A 22129-nucleotide genomic window follows, 5' to 3' on the forward strand; every position below is an offset into this window, starting at 1 on the left:
GTACATAACCTAATATAGCTGCCATATAAACCTATCTTGGGTCTCGACTTCTTGAGCCTCTAGAGGGCGCACTTGTCATCCAATTTGGCAGAAATTTTGTACAGCGGCTTCTCTCATGACCTTCAACATACGTGTCTAATATGGTCTGAATCGATGAATAGCTTAATACAGCTCCCATATAAACCGATCACTCGATTTTGCTGCTTGAGCCCCTACAAGGGGCAATTCTTATCCGAATGAACTGAAATATTACACACTGACTTTTACAATGTTCAGCATTCATTTATGGTCTGAATCGGACTATAATTTGATGTCGCTCCAATAGCAGTTCTTATTCAATATTCTTTGTTTGCCTAAAAAGAGATACCACGCATAGAACTCGACAAATGCGATCCATGGTGTAGGGTATATAAGATTCGGCCCGGCCGAACTTAGCACGCTCTTACTTGTTACTTCTTTTAAATTTAGTTTGCTTTGGCTTTCATCTAAGTCTGTCTACTGGCTATTATTGTCTCTCTGCTTGTTTTGCACGAAGAGTCTGGGTCAAGAACCAGTCTCCTTTTTGTGATGAGGACTATGACGATGCAATCATTGTCTCTGTTACATATACAGGCACATTATCCAAAGGAATGAATGCCTTGGCTGGAGGCAGGCATATTAGCCAGTGTTGGGCATGGAACTAGAACAAATAATTTTTCATAGATTTTCTTTGGAAACAAGTTTGGTTTTCTTAATTTTGTTTCGAGTTTTGAAGTACAACTAAGTCAGGCAAGTGGCTTTGTTGCTTTCTTAGTTGAGGCACAAAAAAAAAAATGGCCAATTAGCATAAACTGGGAAGAGACAACAGCGACATGGCTAACTAGCATGTCTTTTAAAACAACATATGTGCTATGGGTATGGAAATCATTGCTAATATTGGAGAAAAAATTCAAGTGCCTAGTGCACTATGAGATGAGAGTGATTATAAATTTATGGATCCATCCATTAGTGGCCAAAGACCAATTTAGCTTTTTGGGTCACGAATTGTGTCCTAGTTTTTAAACCATTTTTTTAAATGCAGCAGGTTTTGTTAAAAACACGTTCATTATACCAACTAATCCTTTGATGCGGTTTCGTGCTGCTCGTTCCACATTTGAACAAACTGGTAGCGTGGGAACATTGATGTATGTTTGTGGAAACCAAATGTGGAGATTTCATTGCAGCATTTTATGTCAGTTGATGTTTTTAATGCACTCGCCCTTCAAAGCGGCTAATATTTAGGGGCATTCCACAAAATTATTTTGGAAAAAAATTATTTCATTACAAAAGTCTAACAACTCTTAGCCTACAGCAACCGCCCAAATGTATTGCTTTCAAAAATATTGGTTTCCAAATGAATAGGAGGAGAATTGTCTGAAGCAACAAGAATAAGAAAATAAACAAAAAATCGAAAATTAAACAAAAATTTAAACTTTTTACTATAAGGTAGGGGCCAAAGTTTCCTACATTTGTTTACAGAAATTTTCGTCAAAATCAATAAGGAAACACTATAAAGATGAATATTGGACATGGCAAAGCCTATGCAAAGAATGATACCGATAATGACGACAGGTTGGTTTTGCAACAACATGTTGCACCTTCACTCAAAATACTAAAAATGCTATAAAATCAGCAAGCTAGGAAATTCGTTTTAAATGTTACAATTTGAAGAAAAAATACTCCTAAATATAATCGACAAAAATCATAGGTTTCCATGACAAAATAAAAAAGAGAGAAAAGCTAGCAAGAAACTATGCGGAATGTATGCATGAAACGAACCAAAAAAAAAATAAACATTGCATAATTTTCTATTCAACAACAATGGCCAATGCTTACATACAACTCGTCATTCCAACTGGCTCCCCACCAACAATGCTCTCATTTATATCTCCCTGCGTCCCACATGAACTGCAACAATGGGCTAATAAAAATAATGAAAAACAAAAAGAAAACTCACAAAACATAAAAATAAATAAACCAAATATACGAAATGCCGCTAAAATGAAAAGCCACAACATGGTTGTTGGATGGTTGGCATAGTTATCATTACAGTCTGCGCAAACATTGAATGGGCCCATGTTTTGGTCAGACGGAATTTGTTCCACCCTTGTATACCCTTCCTCATAGGCGTAAAGCCGGCGAATTATATATATGGGAGCTATAGTTAATTCTGAACCGATTTTTACCAAAACTCACAGAGTTTGTCTTTGGTTTAAGAAAATTCAAGCAAAAAAAAAAAAAAATTAAAAAAATTAAAAAAATAATTTTTGTATGTAGAATTTAGTTATAAAAAATAAAAACAAAACAAAAATTCAAAAAAAAAAAAAAAATTTTTATATGAAAAAAAAATGATTTACAAAAAAGGTCCGTAGGGACCTTTTCACACGGCCGTGAAGTTCATAACTGTCACTCATCGGAGGGTTAAACAAAAATACGTTCTTCATATTGATTACGAAACCAATAAGAGCATGTTAAGTTCGGCTGGGCCGAATCTTATATACCCTCCACCATGGATTGCATTTGTCGAGTTCTTTGCGCCGTATCTTTCTTTAGGCAAACAAAGAATAGTGGAACAGATTTGTGAAACTATAGGAGCTATTTCAAGTTATAGTCCGATTCGGATCATAAATGCAATGAATATTGAAGACCATAGTCAAAGTTATTGTGTAATATTTCAGTTCATTCGGATAAGAATTGTGACTTGTAGATGCTTAAGAAGCTTAAATCGGGAGATCGGTTCATATGGGAGCTGTATCAGGCTATAGATCGATTCAGACCATATTGGACACGCATGTTGAAGGTCATAGGAGAAGCCGTTCAACTAAATTGAATGAGAATTGCGCCCTCTAGTGGCTCAAAAAGTCAAGATCCCAGATCGGCTTATATGGCAGCCATATCAGGTTATGCACCGATTTGAACCATACTTAGGACAATTATTGAAAGTAACAACAAAACACTTCATACAAAATTTCAGCCAAATCGGATGAGAATTGCGACGCCTTATAATCTTACGTTGACGACCATAATAGAAGTAATTGTGTAATAATTTAGTCCATTCGGATAAGAATTGCGCCTTTTACGGGCTCAAGAAGCAGAGTCGTATCAGGCTATAGATCGATTCAGACCATATTGGACACGTATGTTGAAGGTCATGGGAGAAACCGTTCAGCTAAATCGAATGAGAATTGCGCCCTCTAGAGTCAAGATCCCAGATCGGTTTACATGGCAGCTATATCAGGTTATAGACCTATTTAAACCATACTTAGCACAGTTGTTGGAAATAATAACAAAACACTTCATGCAAAATTTCAGCCAAATCGGATGAGAATTGCTCCCTCTAGTGGATCAAGAAGTAAAGATCTAAGATCGGTTTACATGGAGGCTATATCAGGTTATGGACGGATACTTAGACCATACTTAGCACAGTTGTTGGAAGTCATAACAGAGCACTTCATGCAAAATTTCAGCCAAATCGAATGAAACTTGCGGCCTCTAGTGGCTAAAAAAGTCAAGATCCCAGATCGGTCTATGTGGCAGCTATATCAGGTAATGTACCGATTTGAACCATACTTAGCACAGTTATTGAAAGTAATAACAAAAAACTTCATGCAAAATTTCAGCCAAATCGAATAAGAATTGCGTGCTCCAGAGGCTTAAGAAGTCAAGATCCCAGATCGGTTTATATGGCAGCTATATCAGGTTATGGGTCGATTTAAACCATAGGATAGGTTAGGTTAGGTTTAAGTGGCAGTTTCGGCCATTGTGTGTGTGTTTTCTTCCACCACAGCAACAGAAGTTGTTCTATAGTCTCTGCTTCATCTTCGATGTCCTCACAGCTTCTGCAAAAGTCGTTGCTGGCAACCTTCAGTCTGTCAGCATGTTTTCGGATTAGACCTGTCATGACGGACACAATGACTGAGACGTCTGTTCTAGCCAATGACAAAAAACCAGTAGACCTCTTCAAGTCTAGATTAGGCCACACAGTTTTGGAATGCTCACAACCCCCTCCTTGTGATCATCTGTCATTCGTTGTCTTTCGGGCCTGGTCCTGAAAACAAAGCTTACATGTCGCTAGAGGCTTACCCATAGATTCCAGTATCCATGGAATGTGTAGGGTAGTTCATAGTCTCGCAAGCTCATCCGCTTCACATTTCCCTGGGTTATCTCTGTGGCCCGGCACCCAGAACAGGTGAATTTTGAACTGTTCAGCCATCTCGTTGAGAGATCTGCGACAGTCGAGGGCGGTTTTAGTGTTCAGAAATACCTTCTCCAGGGCTGCCTAGCTGTCTGAGAAGATATTTATGCCAATCGTCGTAATAACATTATATTTTTACCATTCCACCACTTTCTTAATTGCAAGGATCTCTGCTTGATACACACTGCAGTGGTTGGGTAACCTTTTCGTTATGACCAGTTCTGGACCTTAAGTGTACATCCCAAAGCCAACATGGTCGTTTAGTTTGGCACCGTCCGTATAAAAGTCTATGTAACTTCTGTTACCAGGGACATCGTAGTTGCAATCGGTTCTATCATGAATAGTGGTATAGTATTTTTTATCAAAAAGCGGCTCAGGTAGGGTGTAATCCACACTGCCTGGAACATCGGATATTGTATCAAAGATAACCCAGTGTCCGTAGCCGCCACATGACCAATGAGAAAGCTCCCTTAACCTCACGGCAGTGGTCGCTGCAATTTGGCCAGCCACAATGTCCAGAGGCATAGGATGTAGCATTAAATTTAGTGCATAAGATGGTGTCATCCTCAGTGCGGCTGTGACGCACAAACAAGCCATCCTTTGGAAACGGTTAAGTATTGGGCAGTAGGTAGGTTTTTTAAGTACCGTCCACCAGACCACAACACCATATAGCATTTTAAGACTGACAACTGCAGTATATACCCAATGCATGACACGCGGTCCAAACCCTAAACTCCCAAGCCTGCCGTAATGTATCTTTTAGTAAGTTATTAATAAACTTTCTTACGGTAGAGTTGATGCCTAGAAACTCCAACTCCTTTATGATTGACGTCGGTTTTAAATTATTGAAAGCACCTTCAATGTCAAGAAATGCTACCATTGTATATTCCTTGACAGCGAGAGAACCCTCTATGTTGCCGACTAGGTCGTGAAGGGTTGTTTCAGAGGATTTGCCCTTACTATATACATGCTGTTGCTGCGACAGGCGATCTCCATTTACAATCCCAGTTTTCGCCAGACAGACGGATGCACGGACAGACGGACGGATATGGCTTGATTGACTTAAAATGTCATAACGATGAAGAATATATATACTTAGACCTTGACGAATATTTCGAGGTGTTACAAACGGAATGACGAAATAAGTATACCCCCACCCTATGGTGAAGTATATAAAAACTAACAAGTAAAAGCGTGCTAAGTTCGGCTGGGCCGAATCTTGGAAACCCACCACCATGGATTTTGCTAAAATATGAGAGCTATATCTTGTTATAGACCGATTTGGACCGTACTTGGAAACGGAAAACTATATGCAAACGGAAAACTATATGTAAAATTTCAGCCAAATCGGATAAAAATCGCGGCTTCTAGGGAATCAAGAAGTCAAATCGGGAGATCGGTTTATATGGGAGATTTTTCAGGTTCTTGCCCGATAGGGACCGTACCTGGCACAGTTGTTGGAAGTCATAACGGAACACTATGTGCTAAATTTCAGCCAAACGGGATGAAAATTTTGGCTTTCAGGGGCTCAAGAAGTCAAATCGGGAGATCGGTTTGGTTGGGAGCTATATCAGGTTGGGAGCTATATCAGGTTCTTGACCGATTTGAACCGTACTAAAAACATTTGTTGGAAATCATAATAGAACACTATATGCAAAATTTCGACCAAATGTGATGAAAATTGAGGCTTCCAGGGGCTCAAGAAGTCAAATCGGGAGATCGGTTTATATGGGAGCTATATCAGGTTCTTGACCGTACTTGGCACAGTTGTTGGAAGTCATAACAGAACATTATGTGCAAAATTTCAGCCAAATCGGACAAAAATTGCGGTTTCCAGTATATGGGAGCTATATCCAAATCTGAACCGATATGGCACATATTCAAGCGGCTAGCTTTACCCGTTCGACCGCTATCGTGATTTTGAAGGACGGACACGGCTAGATCGACTCAGGATTTCGAGGCCATCAAGAATATATATACTTTACGGGATCTTAGACGAATATTTCGACGTGTTACAAACGAAATGAGGAAATTAGTATACCCCAATCCTATGGTGAAGGGTATAAAAACTAAAAACGGAGCAATGGCAATGGACATGAGGACAGACAGACCAGACTGAGCCAAATGAGGAGGGACTTCTAAGTCAAGCTATACATTTTTCACAGCCATAGTGTTGACATAGAGTACAGTTAATGTCTCTAAAATACAGTAATACTTCGATCTACGTCGTTTCGATTAATGTCGCACAGTGGGATAGTATCGAACAAAAAAATAATAAAAAAATATGCCATTTGAGAACGGATAGAGATAACTCTTTTAAATTTGAAATGGTTAGAGCTGAGGTCATGTGTAAATATTCAATGCCCTAGGTGGTGGGGGCGCCTCTTGGCACGTCCCTAAAGTTGGTCGGGATGTCAAATTTTCATTTGTGTTTCGTTTCCCAACATTTTTTTTTGCTGGATAGTGCTCAAAAACTTCGACATAAAAGTATTTCTCACCTGGTTTAACTTTTATTTTTTGAAAATTTGGACGAAATTGGCTTCGTATTTTGCGATTTGCGAAAGCATTAATGGTTCCCTTTTCATTTTGATGCATGATTTGGATTAGTGATTATAATTTTGTATCACTTTGCTGCTGGCCGTCATGTCTGAACCGTTGAGTGGAACCGATGTTTTGTTTTTTAGCTCCACATGAATATTCCGTAACTCATTTCTCGGAAAAAATGTGAAGTAACTCAAGGATAGCTACGATAGTGTTATCCATTTGGCGGTTTATGATCTGTGTCTGATTCGATTGGAACGGAAGATTTAGAGCCTGGTATTAGGCTTAGAATGGAATCCAAAGATCCAAAAGCAGCGGTGTTGGTATTAGCGGCTGCGCCAGGCTTTACTAGCTGACAGATGACTGGTCCGCAGGGGCTTTTGACAAAGACACTCAGTTCGAGTCTTAAGGACAAGGCCGAAATTATTTTATTTTCGCATGCCTATTAATTACCTAGACCATAGGCTTTCTCCGGCAAACCAATACGCTCTTTTAGAGGTTGGCGACTCACTGTCAAGTTTATTGAGAAGCTTGGTGGAATGGCGAATGATCCTAACGGAGTGCCGCAGTGCGACACCTCTTTGGAGAGAAGTTTTACATGGCATAGTACCTCACAAATGTTGCCAGCATTAGGAGGGGAAAACCAGCGCCGACAATTTTTTTTTGTGATAGTTTCGCCAGGATTCGAAACCAGGCGTTCAGCGTCATAGGCGGACATGCTAACCTCTGCGCTACGGTGCACCTAAATGGTATAGGTGGGTTCATTCATTTCTTGTGATATTCATTCTCATGGTCAACAGCCCGTATCCCCACCCTTTTTGGGAGATTAATGAAGGAAATATGTGAAATCAATGACCAAGGCATACTAGGCAACCATAACAAATAAAACGTTTTTAATTCCCCGAAAATTTGTTTAACTATCACTAGGACTATAAAAAATTGTGAGCGTTTCTTCTAGCATCAAATAATATTTAAATTGAATTGTTGAAATTGTTACGAAATAATGAAAAAAAAACTTTGCCCAGATGCTAATTAAAATTTCCAACATCAGGTAGGTCGTTGTTTGAACCGCAATTGATGATGGAGATGGATGCGAGTATGGTAACCCCAAAGACCCCACATCTATGCTCACATTGCATGAAGGGATCTTCAATGAACGACCCAACGACCATATTAGCTATGCTGGGCAACATATCTTAGGAAGCATGTGTGGCAAGCAAACACATCGCATGAACATCGTAAGTATGGAGAGACGTTTTTTTTTTTATTATTTTACCCAAAAAACTATTTCAATTATTTTTAGTTACCCAGTTTTGGATGGCTTGCATTGCATTTTATGATGCCATGCCAGCCAGCAAGCAAAGGCATTTGAACTTACCTCTTGAATTTGTTGCTGCGTCTGCGATTTTTTGGAAGGCGTCCAAATATGATGCTATGGCTTGTATGGCCGCTCTGTAAAAGAACCAAAAAAACAAGAAGACGTTAAGAAAAAAGCCATACCATGAGAAACCAACCAAATAAACAATAACATTCGTAGGAAAATAAAACTTACAACTATAACAAAAAAAAAATATGCTAAACTTAAAGAAATAAACAAAAACAAGAGTCCAAACATGAGGGACGACATGAACATGAAAATCAAGGAAATAATTTTTAAAATTCATGTGGCTTTGTGGCAGACTGACTCCAAAGCATATTTGAACTTCGTGAAATATTTTTGGACCAACATTTTTTTTTTATGGGGGGAAAATGTTTGGCTTTTGTTTTTATACCCTACACCATAGGATGGGGGTATACTAATTTGGTCATTGTGTTTGTAACACCTCGAAATATGCTAAAAATATATACTTGATCGTCATGTCATTTTAAGTCGATATAGCCATGTCCTTCCGTCTGTCCGTCCGTCCGTCCGTCTGTCTGTCCGTCCGTCTGTCTGTCGAAAGCACGCTAACTTTCGAAGGAGTTACAATCCCAACCGAACTACACCTTTTATTCGTGTAGGTCGGTTAGCCATGTCCGTCCGTCTGTTGAAAGCACGCTAACTATCGAAGGAGTTACAATCCCAACCGACCGACACTTTTTATTAGTGTAGGTTGGTTAGGATTTTAAATGGGCCAAATGGGTTCATGTTTTGATATATAGCCATATAAACCGATCTTGGGTCTTGACTTTTTGAGCCTCTAGAGAGCGCAATTCTTGTCCGATTTGACTGCAATTGTGCACATAGTGTTTTGGTATCTTTTCCGATAATCGTATTAATTATGATCCAAATCGTTTCATAATCTGATATAGATGTCATATACACCGATCTTGGATCTTGACTTCTTGAGCCTCTAGAGGGCGCAATTTTTGTCCGATTTGACTGAAATTTTGCACGTAGTGTTTTGATATCTTTTCCGCTAATTATATGAAGTATGATTCAAATCGGTTCATAATCTGGTATAGCTGTCATATAAACCGATCTTGGATATTGAATCCTTGTGCCTCTAGAGGGCGCAATTTTTGTGCGATTTGACTGAAATTTTGCACGTAGTGTTTTGGCATCTTTTCCGATAATCGTATTAAGTATGTTCCAAATCGGTTCATAATCTGATACAGCTGCCATATACACCGATCTTGGACCTTGACTTTTTGAGCCTCTAGAGGGCGCAATTCTTGTCCGATTTGACTGAAATTTTGCACGTAGTGTTTTGGTGTCTTTTCAAACAACTGTGTTAAGTATGACTCACATCGGTTCATAATCTGGTATAGCTGTCATATAAACCGATCTTGTATCTTGACTTTTTGAGCCTCTAGAGGGCGCAATTTTCATCCGATTTGGCTAAAATTTTGCATGAGGTGTTTTGTTATGATTTCCAATAAATGTGGCGCAAATCGGTACATAACCTGTTATAGCTGCCATATAAACCGATCTGTGATCTTGACTTTTTGAGCCGCTAGAGGGCGCAATTCTCATACGATTTGAAAGAAATTTTGTGCAACGGCTTCTCTCATGACCTTCAACAGCCGTGTCTAATATGGTCTGAATAGATCAATAGCTTGATACAGCTCCCATATAAACCGATCTCCCGATTTAAGCTTCTTGAGCCCCTACAAGGTGCAAGTCTTATCCGAATGAATTGAAATATTACACAATAGCATATTCTTATTCAATATTCTTTGTTGGCCTAAAAAGAGATGCTGTGCAAAGAACTCGACAAATGCGATCCATGGTGGAGGGTATATAAGATTCGGTCCGGCCGAACTTAGCACGCTCTTACTTGTTCCTTATTTTTTTTATTATTCTAAGAGGCTACTGAATCTCACAACGAATGGCCAAAGTAATTTCATGTTTTCTTTGGTTTGGCAGAGCCAGTCATTTCGTAGCACTTTTATGTGGTCATTTCGAAAAACATTTTATTTTATTATGTTATTTGCTTGTTGGACATCTATTTTTTGTTATAACGTGTGCCGCAGGTTTTGTTGTCATAAAAAATGTAATATTTGCTTTAATAGAGACAAGTAACATATAAAAGTGTTTTGTGTTAGGCAAGGCTGAGCTTGTAGATATCCACTAATTTGTAGATATATCTTATCCCTCTACCGTAGGTTAGGTTAGGTTTAAGTGGCAGTCTGTCATCAGACTCACTTAGACGTTTTCGTCCATTGTGATACTACAGGAACAAAAGAAGGAAGATGCCTTTTAGATTCTACCATCCAGTTAGCTTTAAAACGCCCAAAAACTTGCGAATATTCACATCCGCTACATCAGGCAGGTTCTCAATGAAATGAGAACCTAAAGTGGAAACAAATACAAACAGCATGCCTCTGTCAAGAGAAAGTCGGTGGAGATTGCCCTGCACGAAGTTGTGCATAAAATAGAAGAATCATTTGATGCCAAAACCTACACACTGGCGGTATGCATTGACATCGAGGCGGCTTTTAACAATGTGCGGACTGATCCAATCCTTAGACCAGTACAGGGTGGACCCGGTCCTTTGAGACTGGATAAACCATATGCTAAGGAACAGGTGGATAAATTGTGTGTCTCATGGCATAACAATTAAGGAGAAAGTGGCACAGGACACGCCACAGTGGGGCATTTTATCGCCACTTCTATGGTTGACCACCATAAATGACCTATTACGGATGCTGACTGAGGAGGGAATTGAACTCGTCTGCTACGCAGACGATGGCATAAATATAAGGGAGAAAGTGGCAAAGGGCACGCCACAGGGGGAATTTTATCGCCACAGGGGGAATTTTATCGCCACTCCTATGGGTGACCACCATAAATGACCTATTACGAATGCTGATTGAGGAGGGATTTGAACCCGTCTGCTACGCAGACAATGTTATAATACTTCTAAGGGGTATGAAAGGGTCTTGCATGTGGCATATGACTGGGCTAAACCCAGAAGTCTCAATGTTAACCCAGAGAAGACTGAAATATGCCTGCTCACGAGGAAGACGAAGGTTGGCTAATTTAACACACCACGTTTCCTAAATAAGACGATTGCGATATCTCACAAGGCCAAATACTTAGGTGTGATCTTGGACAGGAAACTGAATTGGAAGTGTCACATTCAGGAGCGTACTGAGAAGGCTCACAGATGTTGGGCACTATGTAGACGGGTCGTACGCTTGAAATAGGGCCTGAATCCGAGGATAGTCCACTGGCTCTACAGGAGCGTGATTAGACCAATACTTACTTACGCCTCAGTAGTTTGGTGGACTGCTATGGAGAAAAAGTGCAACATAAGGACCATACAACAGGTTCAGAGAACATGTTGTCTTGGCGTAGGCGGAGCGATGAGGACCACGCCCACTAGGGCACTGGAGACTATTCTATCTATTCTATCATATCCGACCCATTGACATACAGATTAAGTGTGAGGCAGCCACTGCGGCTATGAGACTTAAGGCAATGGAGCAATGGATTGAGGATGGGAGCAGCTCATACCATCACGGTATAATCGAGGCGACGATAGGAACCCTGGAAGGAATGGAAGAGGTTTCCGATCGGATACCTGAGATGAACCTTGAAGTCGAGTGCGAGGCCCTGCTGCCATCGGCACAGTCTTAGATTGACGGAACCCTAGTATTGCCATCTGAAAGATCATGTTACACGGATGGATCAAAGCTAGAAGACAGAGTCGGCCTGGGGGCTTCCATTTAGAACCCAGAGACTAAGATCTGTTTTAAACTGCCTGACCATAATACGGCCCTGCAGGCGGGGATCCGGGCGATCACGGAATGCATGAAGTGGTGTGGTGGTAACGCGAGGTCGTCCAGTGTGAAAATTTTTTCCGACAGTAAAATTACCATAAGGGCAATAACAACAACGAAGGTAAGGTCACGAACAGTCTTGCGGTGTAAGAAGAAGATTAACGCCTTCACTGAGGATGGCAAAATCCGCATCGTTTGGGTGCCGGGCCATAATGGAGTAAGGGGAAATGAAAGGGCAAAAGATTTGGCGGTGAAGGCCAGAGGACTGACGTCAATAAACTTGGTTAACCCGAAACCTTTCGGGTCGACGCAGTCTGAGTTAAGAGATTTGGCGACGAATGCGCATGCAACATTGTGGAACAGCTAAACGGTCGGTAGGACGGCGAAAATCCTATGGGTCGATCCAGATCATGAGAAGACGGGGCTTTTACTGAAAGGAAGCAAGAAAGAGGTCAGTATAGCTAATGGGGACATATAGGACTACGAGCTCACTAAGATAAAATCGGTGCGGCAAGTGATAGCATGTGTAGGGCATGCGGGGAAGATGATGAGACGTGAAATTCACCAGTAATGTCGAGAGTTAAGACAAAATCCCTTCCATAGTTTCGAGAGGATCGGTTAGCAAATGAGCACTTTATTGCAAATGTCTCAAAATCGAACGAACATATATTTTAGAGCAATATCTATATCTGAACCGATTTTGACCAAACTTTATGGATATTGTGGAAGTCGTCGAAAAAAGCGTTGTACAAAAATTTGGGAAGATTGGTGAATAAATGCGCTTGCAGAGGCTCTAGGAGTAAAAATCGGGTTATATATATATGAGAGCTATATCTAAATCTGTCTGTCTGTCTGTTTGTGAAGACAGCGCTAACTTTCGAAGGAGTTAAGCTAGGCGCTTGAAATTTTGCACAAATACTTCCTATTAGTATGGGTCGGTTGCGATTGTAAATGGGCTAAATCGGTCCGTGTGTCGATATACCCGCCATGTAAACCGGTATTGCATCTTCACTTCTTGAGCATCTAAATGGCGCATTTCTTATCCGATTTTGCTGAAATTTGTTGTGATTTCCAACCTGATATAGCTCCCATATAAACCGGTCGCCTGATATTCCTTCTTGAACCATATTTCGCACGAACGTTGAAGGTTAAAAGAGAAGTTTTTGTACAAAATTTCAGCCAAATCGGCTCAAGAAGCAAAATCGGGAGATCGGTTTATATGGGAGATGTATCAAGCTATTGATCTATTCAGACCATATTAGACACGTATGTTGAAGACTGAAATTGTTGTACAAAATTTCAGGCAAATCGGATTAGAATTGCTCCCTCTAGAGGCTCAAGAAATATAATCGGGAGTTTGGTTTATATGAGAGTAATATCAGGTTATTAGACCATACTTGGTACAGTTGTAGGAAATCATAACAAATCATCTCATTTAAAATTTCAGCCAAATGGGATAATAACTGCGCTCTCTAGAGACTGAGGAAGTCAAGATCCCTTATATGGCAGCTATACCACTCTGTGAACCGATTTAAATCATACTTAGCATATAAGGCGGCCGGTCATGACGGAATTAACCCGGAACTGCTGCAGGAGTCTCCTGCCATGACTTGAACAGGAGACTCCTGCAGCAGTCTCGGTCACCCTGCCATGACTTGAGTAGATTTTTAGGGGGAACATGGCATGGTCCTACATACCGAGGGTATGGAGGGAAGTCAAGGTGGTCTTTATCCCCAAGGCGGAAAGAATAAACCACAGTACGACAAAGGATTATAGGTCTATTAGTCTGTCATCGTTTTTGCTGAAAACACTGGAAAAACTGATTGACCTGAAGATGAGAGGGGGACTGAAGCCATAGAACTTAAGTGGGGCACAACATGTATACCTCAAAGGTAGGTCGGTGGAGACTGCCCTGCACCAGGTGGTACAGGAGGTTGAAACGTCTCTTCGACGGAAGGATTACACTTTGGCGGCCTTCTTAGATATTGAGGGGGCTTTCAATAATGTGGAGATTGGAGCGATAGTCGCCACGCTGGACCGCACGGGGATTCACCCCTTAATCTCCCAATGGACAAACAATATGCTTTCTGGCAGGATTATTAATGCCAACCTGGGAGATTGTGTGGTCATAAGGCGGGTGGGCAGAGGAACGCCTTAATGTGGGGTATTCTCACCGATAATATGGAACCTCGTGATTAATGAAATCCTAATGGATCTCGGTGGGGACGGCACGAGAATTATCGCTTATGCGGATGACGTCGTGCTGCTGTTCCGAGAGGCAAGTTTCTGTCAACGATCAGCGAGATCATGGAGGGGTCAGTGAGGAGGTTGTCGCGATGGGCTACCAGAAATGGGTTGAGGACCAACCCAGATATAAGATACCGGATTCCAGACTCCCGTCCTTGGAGGGGGTCACGCTGCGACTGTCGACGGAGGTATAATCCTCGATTCGAAACTGTCCTCGAAGAAGTACTTCGAGGAAAGAAGCCGTAAGGCACTGTGTGCTTTTTACTCCTGCAGGAGGATGTTCGGTAGAAAGTGGGGGTAACTCCCAATATGATTTATTGGATGTATTCGGCCATCGTGAGATTTGTACTGGCCTATGGAGCACTGGTATGGTGGGACGCCGTAGGGAAGAAGACGCGTGCGAAGGATTTCGAGAAGGTCCAGAGACTTGCTTGCGTCTGGATCAAAGGGGCGCTGAGATCCGCACCGCAGGCAGGCCTGTAGGCGATGCTGGATATGCAATCGATTGAGGCCTATATTTGGAACTGCGCCGTCAGGGTCGCGCTTAGGCTGAGAGAGCTCGGCATGCTGAAGTAGGATAGTTGCGGCCACAGTTCGATTCTGGGTGTTATGGATACGGAGGGTTGTCTGAGGAGGATCCCTGACTACCTGGCACCAGTGCCGACTGAAGTGAGGGCATTCGCGATTCGTTTACCTGAGAGGGACGAATTGAGGAGGATGAGACTAGAAGGGGTTCGTCTGCGCCTGACGGACCATTCATCTGTCTTGCCTTCGTGCCATTTGTAGAGCTACTGCACAGTAGAGGGGATGGCCAGGGCGGCGTCGGTGGTGAGGTGGGACACGGTAGATGGTTGCCGGACTGCGAAGGCGCTATGGCCGGTCATCGACCAGAGGAGGATAAGGGAATTGCTGGCGTTCGATAAGAGGTCGATGAGTACTTTGACAGGGGTCATAACCGGACACTGTGCCATAGGACGCATGGCGGCATGAGAAATACCGCCCAATGACTTCTGTAGGAGTTGCCTCGATGAGGATGAAGAGGAGACTATTGAGCATTTGCTTTTTTCCTGTCCGAGTCTGCAGAGATGTAGGATTTCCTTTCTGGGGAACCGTTTCTTCTGTGATTTGGGTGAACTTGTGAACCTCTAGTACGAGGTCTCACATTTACCTTTTTCTTCCCTTTCCCTCTCTAGGGTACCACAATGGGCCAAACTGTCCTCCGAGTGAACTCACCTTTGGTGGGCTACCCATTCACCCTAACCTAAACTAGCATATTTGTTGAAAGCTGTACCCAAAACACTTTATGCCAAATCGGATAAAAATTGCGCACTATAGAGGCTCAAGAAGTCAAAATCCGACATCGCTTTACGAATATATGATGTCGGATTTGAATTAGGATACGAATTGCGCTGTCTAGAGGCTCAAGAAGTCAAGATCCAAGATCGGTTTATATGGCAGCTTTATCAAAATATGGACCGATATGGTCCAAGCGCCTAGCTTTATTCCTTCGAAAATTAGCGTGCTTTTGGCAGACCGACGGATAGACGGACGGACACGGCTAAATCGATTAAGAACGTCAAGACGATCAAGAATATGAATACATTGTTGGGTCTCAGTCAATATTTCGATTTAATTTCAAGCGTCTAGCTTAACTCCTTCGAAAGGTAATATGCCTTCGCAGACGGACAGAGCTAGATCGTATGACGAAGTAGTGTAGTATACATCCATCGTTTAGTGGAGGGTATAAACGCCAAACCAAAACGAAATGAACTTTCAATTTACGAATAATATTTTAAATTTTTAATTTAAATTACCTAAAATATTTAAATGTCAAAAAAACTTACCTTAAACAAGCATGTAATTTACTGGCCTTGGCAACAAAATCCTCCCACAGAGGTGAGGTATTCTGGAAAGAGAACAAACAAAACAAAAATTAATTAACAATCTCCAAAGAATTCAAAGAGACAGAGGCAAGATAAAATACAACAAACAAAGAAAAAAAAATCCTTACTAATTAAAGAAAATTATTCTTAAAAGGAGAACAGAAAAAAATAAGGATATACCAATTATGATGTAATATCCTGATAAACGAAACAGTTCAAATAAAATGATACGAAATGCTTATGCACCATGGCGATGACAGTATTTGCCACCCCAGGGTATTAAAGACAGTCAGTCGATGAACTTAAGTATCCAATATCTTGTCACACATCATTGTCATAAAGTGGCTTAATGATGCTGGTTGTATGGCTGGTTGCCTGACTGTTTGATTGGTTATTACAACCAAGCTGAGGTGGAGAGCATGACAACGAGCATAATGTCATTGATGATATTTATGAAGGAGAGCAAGCCTGATGCTGTGATGATGATTTTGATGATGTGGCTGATGACGTTGTCACATTCTATATTTAAATGAAAGAGAAAATCTTTACATTCCGTTGCAAAGAAGTGTCATCCATTCATCGTTTGGTGTAATAAGTAGCACATGAGTTGCATGAGTCGAGCTGCCAACACCAACATCATAAACCACCATTGTGCAATGAATCACGATTGGTTTGACACCGATTTCATGCAAAACACATACTACAGATTATTGAACAATGTTGCATGGCCATCATTGCTGTAAAATATCATGACTTTGGTGTTTTGCTTTAGATTGGATTTTTTCTTTTTACATCGCCAAACACATTAAGTAGATTAAGTTTGAACAAATATAATTTTTAGCAAGTGAACGCGTGCCAAGTTCGGCCGGGCCGAATCTTATATACCCTCCACCATGGATCGCATTTGTCAAGTTCTTTGAATGACTTTTCAAATCGAAAAATACCAGTCATAGAAAAATACTACCTCCAAAATTTCAGGCAAATCGAGTAATAGTTGCGCCCTCTAGAGGCTGAGAAAGTCAAACTGGGAGATCGGTTTATATGGCAGCTTTATAAGGTTATATACCGATTTAGACCATACTTGGAACATTGGTTGGTATGACTTCCAATTTTCCAATATTGGATAAGAATTGCGCCCTCTAGAATCCCAAGAAGTCTAATCGGGAAATCGGTTTATATGGCGGCTATATCAGCGTATGGACTGATTTAGACCATACTTGACACAGTTGCTGGAAGTCAAAATAAAACACTTCTTGCTAAATTTCAGGCAAATCGAGTAATAGTTGCGCCCTCTCGAGGCTGAGAAAGTCAAACTGGGAGATCGGTTTATATGGCAGCTATATAAGGTTATATACCGATTTAGACCATACTTGGAACATTGGTTGGTATGACTTCCAATTTTCCAATATTGAATAAGAATTGCGCCCTCTAGAAGCCAAAGAAGTCTAATCGGGAGATCGGTTTATATGGCGGCTATATCAGGGTATGGACTGATTTAGACCATACTTGACACAGTTGTTAGAAGTCAAAATATAGCACCTCTTGCGAATTTCGGCCAAATAGGATAAGAAGTGCGCCCTCTAGAGGCTCAAGAAGTCAAGACCCAAGATTGGTTTATATGGCAGCTATATCTGGTTATATACTGATTTGAACCATAATTAGCACAGTTGTTGGAAGTCATAACGAAACACGTCATGCTAAATTTCAGCCAAATTGGATAGGAATTGCGCCCTCTAGAGGCTCAAGAAGTCTAGTCGGAAGATCGGTTTATATGGCGGCTTTATCAGGTTATAGACTGATTGAGACTGTACTTAGCAAAGTTGTTGGGAGTCATACCAGAACATTTCAAGCAAAATTGCAGCACCATCGGAGAAGAATTGCGCCCTCTAGAAGCTCTAGAAATCAAGACCCAAGGTGGGTTTATATGGCAGCTATATCAGGTTATAAACCGATTTAGACCATACTTGGCACTATTGTTGGAAGTGATACCAAAACACCAAATTTCAGCCAAATCGGATAAGTATTGCGCCCTCTAGAAGCTCAAGAAGTCAAGACGCAGCTATATCAAAACATGGACCGATTTGGCCCATTTACAACGCCAATCGACCTACACTAATAAGAAGTATTTGTGCAAAATTTCAAGCGCCTAGCTTGACTCCATCGAAAGTTAGCGTGCTTTCGACAGACGGACGGACAGACGGACGTACATGGCTAGATCGGCATAAAATGTCATGACAGTCAGGAATATATATACCCTATGGGGTTTTAGACGCATATTATGCCACCGTAGCGCAGAGGTTAGCATGTTTGCCTACGACGCTGAACGCCTGGGTTCGAATCCTAGCGAGACCATCAGAAAAAATTTTCAACGGTGGTTTTCCCCTCCTAATGCTGGCAATATTTGTGAGGTACTATGCCATGTAAAACTACTCTTCAAAGAGGTGTCGCACTGCGGCACGCCATTCGGACTCGGCTATAAAAAAAGAGGCCCCTATCATTGAGTTTAAACTAGAATCGGACTGCACTCATTGATATGTGAGAAGTTTGCCCCTGTTCCTTAGTGAAAAGTTCATGGGCAAAATTTGCATTTGCAGATGCATATTATGAGGTGTTACAAACGGAATGACGAAATTAGTATACCCCTCATCCTATGTTTGAGGGTATAAAAAAAAATATGCACCAGTTAAAGTATAAGTAGTGGAAACCAAGAATTATACCCCATTAAAGCACTTGGTAGACATGTGTTGTATATAACACACTACCAAAGACAATGGAAGGGGATACTTTCATCAAATTTTCAAGTGTATTCGATACACCATTAAAGTAAAGTACCGGAATTGCCAACATGGCATAACAATCATGCGATTTGATATTAAAAGGATACATGAAATATCTCCTAAATTTGAACAAGCTACCCTAATCTTTAATTCAGTTGGCTGGCTGGAATGATGAAAATTCCTCATCCGTTACATTTTTGCCATTTTTTATTTTTTTTTGGGTTTGTCGACTGCATACTTATTGATTATACTTATACCGTCTGCCTTTATTTTGATATATTGCCAGCAAAGTAATCCACACAACCATGTATCAGTTATCATTACATATAACCTTGGGATATTCTCAATAATCTCAGCTATGGCATATTTACCAACAAAAATTTTCAGATTTTATAACCCCTAAGCTTTTAATGCCATGGAGCTCAAAACAACCAACCAAAACATGAAAACCCCAAGGATAAAAGCCTCGAAGTATTACACTCTCACTCTTTCACTTGACGTCTGGAAGACTTTTTATATCAACAACAACATCAAACTATAGGCCAAGAAATTGGGTGGAAAAGAAAATGAAAACGTTGAGGGAAAAAAAACAAACAAAATTAAATCAATTTATCAGAAATGAAAAAAAACCCAAAAAGGCACCCTATAGCTAAAGGCAAGTATAAAATAATCATAGCATGATTTTAGGGGAGTGGGAGGTAGCAGATATTATTGCATACTTTGAGGGGTCTTCAAGTATGATTTTCAGTGATTTATAAATTCATGCCGGAAAATAATTTCATGCAATATTTTATCCTCCTTATCATTATTATGGCAAATATTAAGTATGGATTATCTTAATAATATGGTCAAAATTGATATCAGCAATCATTGAGTTTATATATTAAAATACATGTCTGTTTGCCAAGAAAAGCAACAATAAAATGATTAACTTACAAAATGAATATTGTTTTGCCTAAGATTATACTCTTATTGAAAATAATGTTTATGATTATGGTATTTATTTTCAATGTTGGCTAAGCGGATTTACGCATAATTCATTTTAAACTTTTGCCGTTATACCCTCCATTATAGGATGGGGTTTTAAGAACTTCTTCATTTACTTTGTAATTCATCGAAATATTGATTTTAGATTTTTCAAAGCATGATCGTGTTGACGATTTGAGTCGATTTAGTCATGTCCCTTCGTCTGTCTGTCTGGCGAAAAAATAAAGCTAGGCATTTAAAATTTTGACAAATAATTCTTATTCGCGTAGATCGGTTCGAATTGTAAATGGCCCAAATTGGCCTATGTGCCAATATAGCTCCCATGTAAACCGATCTCCCGATTTGACTTCTTGAGGCTCTAGGGGAAGCAATTAATATCCGATTTTACTGAAAAATTTGGACGTGTTGTTTTGTTAAAAAATCTAAAACCATTGTTAGTATGACCCAAATCGGGCCATACTCTGTTCTTATATGAATTGCTCTGTTCTTTCGTTCGTTTCCACGCTACTGCCCACGCCCCTCCAACCTAGGGACTCGAAATTTTGCACACGATCTCGCTAGCACCTCAGATCTAACCATTCCAAATTTCAAAGAGACATCTCTACCCGTTCTCACACTGCATATGTTTTACCAGTTTTTCTTTTTTAGATTTTCTGCCACTGTGCTTCTCATCATCTTCCAATGAGTTCCTTTAGTCAGAATGAGGTCCAAGTAGCAGTGACCCAACTAAAGAACAACAAGGCAGCAGAAGCCGACGGGTTACCAGCTGAACTATTAAAGACCGGAGGCGACACGCTGATAAGGCTTATGCATCAGCTTAGCTGCGCAATCTGGCTAGAAGAACGCATACCCAATGATTGGAACCTCAGCATACTATGATCCGTTCACAAAAAGGGAGACAAGACGGAATGTTCCTCCCATCGCATACAAGATACTCTCGACCATACAGTGTGAAAGATTAAAACCTAAAGCCAATGAGGTAATTGGGCCTTATCAATGCGGCTTTGGGCCTGGTAAATCCTGGACCTGATATTCACACTGCGCCAAATCCTGGAAAAGACCCGAGAAGGACAAATCAACGCCTACCATCTCTTTGTTGACTACAAAGCCGCCTTCGATACCCCTTTACGTTCAAAGGTATTTCAAGTCATGTCTGAGATTGGTATCCCTGCAAAATTAATAAGACTCTGCAGGATGACACTTGCTGATACGCGTTCCTCAGTAAGTATCGCAAAGAATCTCTCCGAACCATTTAATACCAAATGAGGTTTCAGACAACGAGACAGCCTATCGTGTGATCTCTTTAATATCCTGTTGGAGAAGATGATAAGAGATGCAGATGTAATTAGATATGGCGAACCAATCACAAGAGAACACATGCTACTCGACTATGCCGACGATATCGACATCATAGGTCAGTCACCGGAAGTAGTAACTGCTGCCTTTTAAAGAATCGAAAGAGAGTCAGTAAAAACGGGTCTGACAGTTAATGGAGATAGGACGAAATGGATGATTTCAAGTCCCAAAACGCCTTGTACAACCGAGTACATAAAGAAAATGGAGAAAGCTGGGAACCACAACTTTCAGACAGGCAGTCTAACACAGATCTCGGTACCTATAGATCCTCAATTTAGACTCCGAGACCCACTCTGTTGTTGTTGTTGTAGCAGTGTGTTGTATATTGAGGCGGCAGCCATTGCCATTGAAGGATCTCAATGGGCCAATCCGCTTCGTACAATCGGCAGCCATGGGATTGCCCACTCTGTGTTATAGCTTTGGTCCATCCTTGTAGCATGAACTTCTAGATGACAATATCAGAGTTCCTTCCATTCAAGACTGTGCCGCTGGCACCAGTGCCTGGCAATCGACCTCAAAAGTTGTTGTCGTAGCCACATTTATATGTGGAGGTAACGATCCACCAAACGACTGGGTTTGAGCTTAAACTTTAATGGGACTGCACTCATTGATATGAGAAAAGAATCCCCTACTCCTTAATGGAATTTTTTCGGCGTTAATTCAGATAAAGCCAGACTGTCGGGCGCCTTATCTGGCCAAAAATTTCACAGCGTGCCTAGGACTTGCATATACTCCGAAAGCCTGGCAGGAGGCAATGGTGGTGTTTATACCCAAGCCCGGCAAGACAAGTTATGCAACACCAAAGGCCTACAGACTCATAAGCCTTATGTCCTTTCTACTCAAAACCATGAAACGTATTGTGGACACCATGATAAAGAGTAGGACATCCAGTGAACTGCTCAAATAGAAACGGCATG

General features: G+C 40.9%; 1 protein-coding gene across 23 annotated transcripts in view; it reads right to left on the bottom strand.

The window, feature by feature from the left end:
- LOC106080785 (mucin-2) overlaps positions 1-22129 on the bottom strand; it is a 398264-nt gene that overhangs the window by 49268 nt on the left and 326867 nt on the right. For all 23 annotated transcript variants that reach the window (XR_009398497.1, XM_059370010.1, XM_013242344.2 and 20 more), the window contains 2 exons: positions 16054-16115; positions 8133-8206 (listed from right to left, as the gene is read on the bottom strand). Coding sequence is in view for 22 of the 23 variants with exons in the window: in XM_059370010.1 (XP_059225993.1) it covers positions 8133-8206; positions 16054-16115 (136 nt within the window). In the remaining variant the exon portion in view is untranslated. The remainder of the gene's footprint in view (positions 1-8132; positions 8207-16053; positions 16116-22129) is intronic.

The sequence above is a fragment of the Stomoxys calcitrans genome, chromosome 5 (assembly GCF_963082655.1).
Source record: "Stomoxys calcitrans chromosome 5, idStoCalc2.1, whole genome shotgun sequence".
Lineage (NCBI taxonomy): Eukaryota > Metazoa > Arthropoda > Insecta > Diptera > Muscidae > Stomoxys > Stomoxys calcitrans.